Here is a 2565-nt window from a genome sequence, read left to right as displayed (position 1 = left end):
CTCCTCTTCACATTTCTATATAATAGAAATATATAGATCTTCTATATTATTTTGTAACAATCTCCTTATAAAATAAAATTAAAAAAAAACCTATATGACTAAAAATATATATATAAATAACTATAAAATCAAATCTCCTGCTTTACCCTTATCCAATTCATAATATACTGATTAGTGGTATCAGTGTGTGATGTGTCCTCCACACACTATACGTTAATTCGATTTTCACGGTCCCTCCTCACTTCTCAAATGCAATTAAAAATATATCAAAACATAATAATTTTTTTCCTTATCTTCAAATTGCTCAACATGTGGTTGTTAGACACCACTAGTACGTAGTACCTCACTACAATGAAGGCAACCTCTGCCTATAAATTTGTCTGATGCACTCTTACAAATTCATTCAATTCCTTCTACTCTTTACAACTAAAAGAAAATGGAGTCAAAGTTTGCTCACATCATTGTTTTCTTTCTTCTTGCAACTTGTTAGTTCCTCACTTTCTCTCTCTATATATTATTATATATACACACATGCAAGAATATTATTAGAGTTGTAAATGATTTATATTTCTTCTGCGGTATATATATATAGAGAGAGACTCTATTAGAGAAAATGTTAGCTCCACTACAGTTCAGATGAATCTCCTTCTACCCTTGCTTGTGCCAGATATTTTTAAGCATATCATATTTTTTTGATGATCTAACTTGAAATGAAAAATACACTATAAATAATAACGTAGAAGAATTGTTACACTATTAGCGCGATACTTAAAAGACAACTATAAACAATCATTCATAAAAAAAATAGATTAATGAGCTAAAATATTACTAAGGGGTTCACTATAATTATACCATGTTAAAATATAAAGAATAACATTTAGTTGAATGTATAAAGATAATATATATTCTCATTAATTGCAATTGAAATGTTTTTTTTTGCAGCCTTTGAAACTCTCATGGCAAGAAAAGAAAGTGATGGGCCAGAAGTCATAAAACTTCTAAAGGAATTGGAATCTGAATCTTGGTGCAAAGGTAAAATTCCTTTAAAGGATTACTTTTTTTTAGCTTTTCAAAAAAACAGTTTTTGCTACTATTAAAAATGCTTGTTTTTTTAATAGAGTCGTGGTGCTCTATCTAACAGTTTAAACTTTTAGATAAAATAATTACACATTTTAATATGGTATCAGAGCAAGCAGTCTGCTTGGTTACACACTTGAATATCAACTCCATGTTTGCTATTATTATAACACATATAGAGTATATTATTCTTGTTCTTTGTTTGTCTCATTGTAATTAATTAATTATGTGTATATGTAGGAAAACTATTCTGGCCAGAACTTATTGGTGTACCAACAAAGCTTGCTAAGGAAATAATTGAGAAGGAAAATTCACTCATAAATGATGTTCAAATAATATTGAGTGGTTCTCCAGTCCCATTGGATTATCGTTGTAATCGAGTTCGTCTTGTTGATAACATCTTGGGTTCTGTTGTACAAATTCCTGTGGTTGGTTAATTAATGGATTATTGAAGTAAGCAGCCACATGTCAAAAATAATTAGGGTTCATGTTGATTATAATGTCTTCATGTATTCTTATATATATGTAATGGAATAAATAAGTGTGGCTTAATTAAATGTACCCTCCTTACTTAATTCCTTTTAAATATTTCTTATGACAATTCTTCATTAGATAAAATATTATATATATCTTACTTATGTAGTCATGTAAGATATCGCATACGCTTTCTGTAGTGATATTTTAACTATTCGAGATTCAAATTATGTGAACTTTAATTTACATTTTAAAGAATAATTTTTCATTATATTGACATGACAAGAATTATATTATATAATACTTTTTGAATATTGAAAAAAAGGCTAGAGGCCAAAAGTAGTAAACTACACATTGTATTTATTAATATTTTAATAAACGTGATTTTTATTTAAATAGTATTCATTTTGGAGCGAAGAAAATAATACAATTGAATCTTGATGAGCAAAAAATATAACATAAAGAGTACGTTGTCACGACCTAAAAGTGGACGTGATGATACTTGTCTATTCCCACCAAGACAAGTCGGCCTCAAAACCCAATAGCACAAAAGAAATGCGGAAAGTAAAACAAGAATAACATAAGAGCGGAAAACTTATTCATTCAAATATAAACTCAAAACATAATTGTCACGTGTACAAGACACTAATGTATAAAGTGCGGAATTGAAAGAAAATTACACGTCTCTCTGTCTTTGTTTCTCAAATAGAACAAAGCATAAAATAAGGAACAAGAGGTCCCGTCAGAATGACAAGAAGCTACCTCTAAAAGTCTTCTAAAAACCTTGGATATAGACGAAGAGAAATCACACAGAACCGGGCTCCGAACCTACACAAGTGTAGAAGCAAGGAGTGAGTACCAACCAACACGGTTCTCAGCAAGTAACCTAATAAACAAGGCAAAACTAGCTAGAATACGAGTGCTTCTTTCATCCAACCTGAGCCTCCTCAATTTAAAACCTGCATAGATATCAACTCAACCTAACAGTTTCACAATACAGAGTTCACAAGGCTT

The 2565-nt window shown here is 30.1% G+C and overlaps 1 protein-coding gene across 1 annotated transcript; it reads left to right on the top strand.

The window, feature by feature from the left end:
* Nucleotides 1-377: 377 nt before the first annotated feature.
* LOC102596894 (proteinase inhibitor 1-like) lies at nucleotides 378-1634 on the top strand. The gene is made up of 3 exons (XM_006367721.2): nucleotides 378-485; nucleotides 943-1032; nucleotides 1318-1634. Exons 1-3 carry the CDS (start codon nucleotides 437-439, stop codon nucleotides 1512-1514), a joined length of 336 nt encoding a protein of 111 aa, XP_006367783.2. The 5' UTR covers nucleotides 378-436; the 3' UTR covers nucleotides 1515-1634.
* The last annotated feature ends 931 nt before the right edge of the window (nucleotides 1635-2565 follow it).

The sequence above is a fragment of the Solanum tuberosum genome, unplaced genomic scaffold, assembly GCF_000226075.1.
Source record: "Solanum tuberosum cultivar DM 1-3 516 R44 unplaced genomic scaffold, SolTub_3.0 scf00942, whole genome shotgun sequence".
In the NCBI taxonomy this organism is placed as follows: Eukaryota; Viridiplantae; Streptophyta; class Magnoliopsida; order Solanales; family Solanaceae; genus Solanum; species Solanum tuberosum.
The sequence above is the reverse complement of the archived record's forward strand: the minus strand, read 5'-3'. Positions and strand labels throughout refer to the sequence as shown.

Excerpts from the sequence above, each read along its gene's own strand:
- LOC102596894 (XM_006367721.2), top strand. The coding sequence starts at position 437 with ATGGAGTCAAAGTTTGCTCACATCATTGTTTTCTTTCTTCTTGCAACT. Across the intron at positions 486-942 it reads TTTCTTTCTTCTTGCAACTT|CCTTTGAAACTCTCATGGCA; the intron begins GTTAGTTCCTCA and ends TTTTTTTTGCAG. Across the intron at positions 1,033-1,317 it reads ATCTGAATCTTGGTGCAAAG|GAAAACTATTCTGGCCAGAA; the intron begins GTAAAATTCCTT and ends GTGTATATGTAG.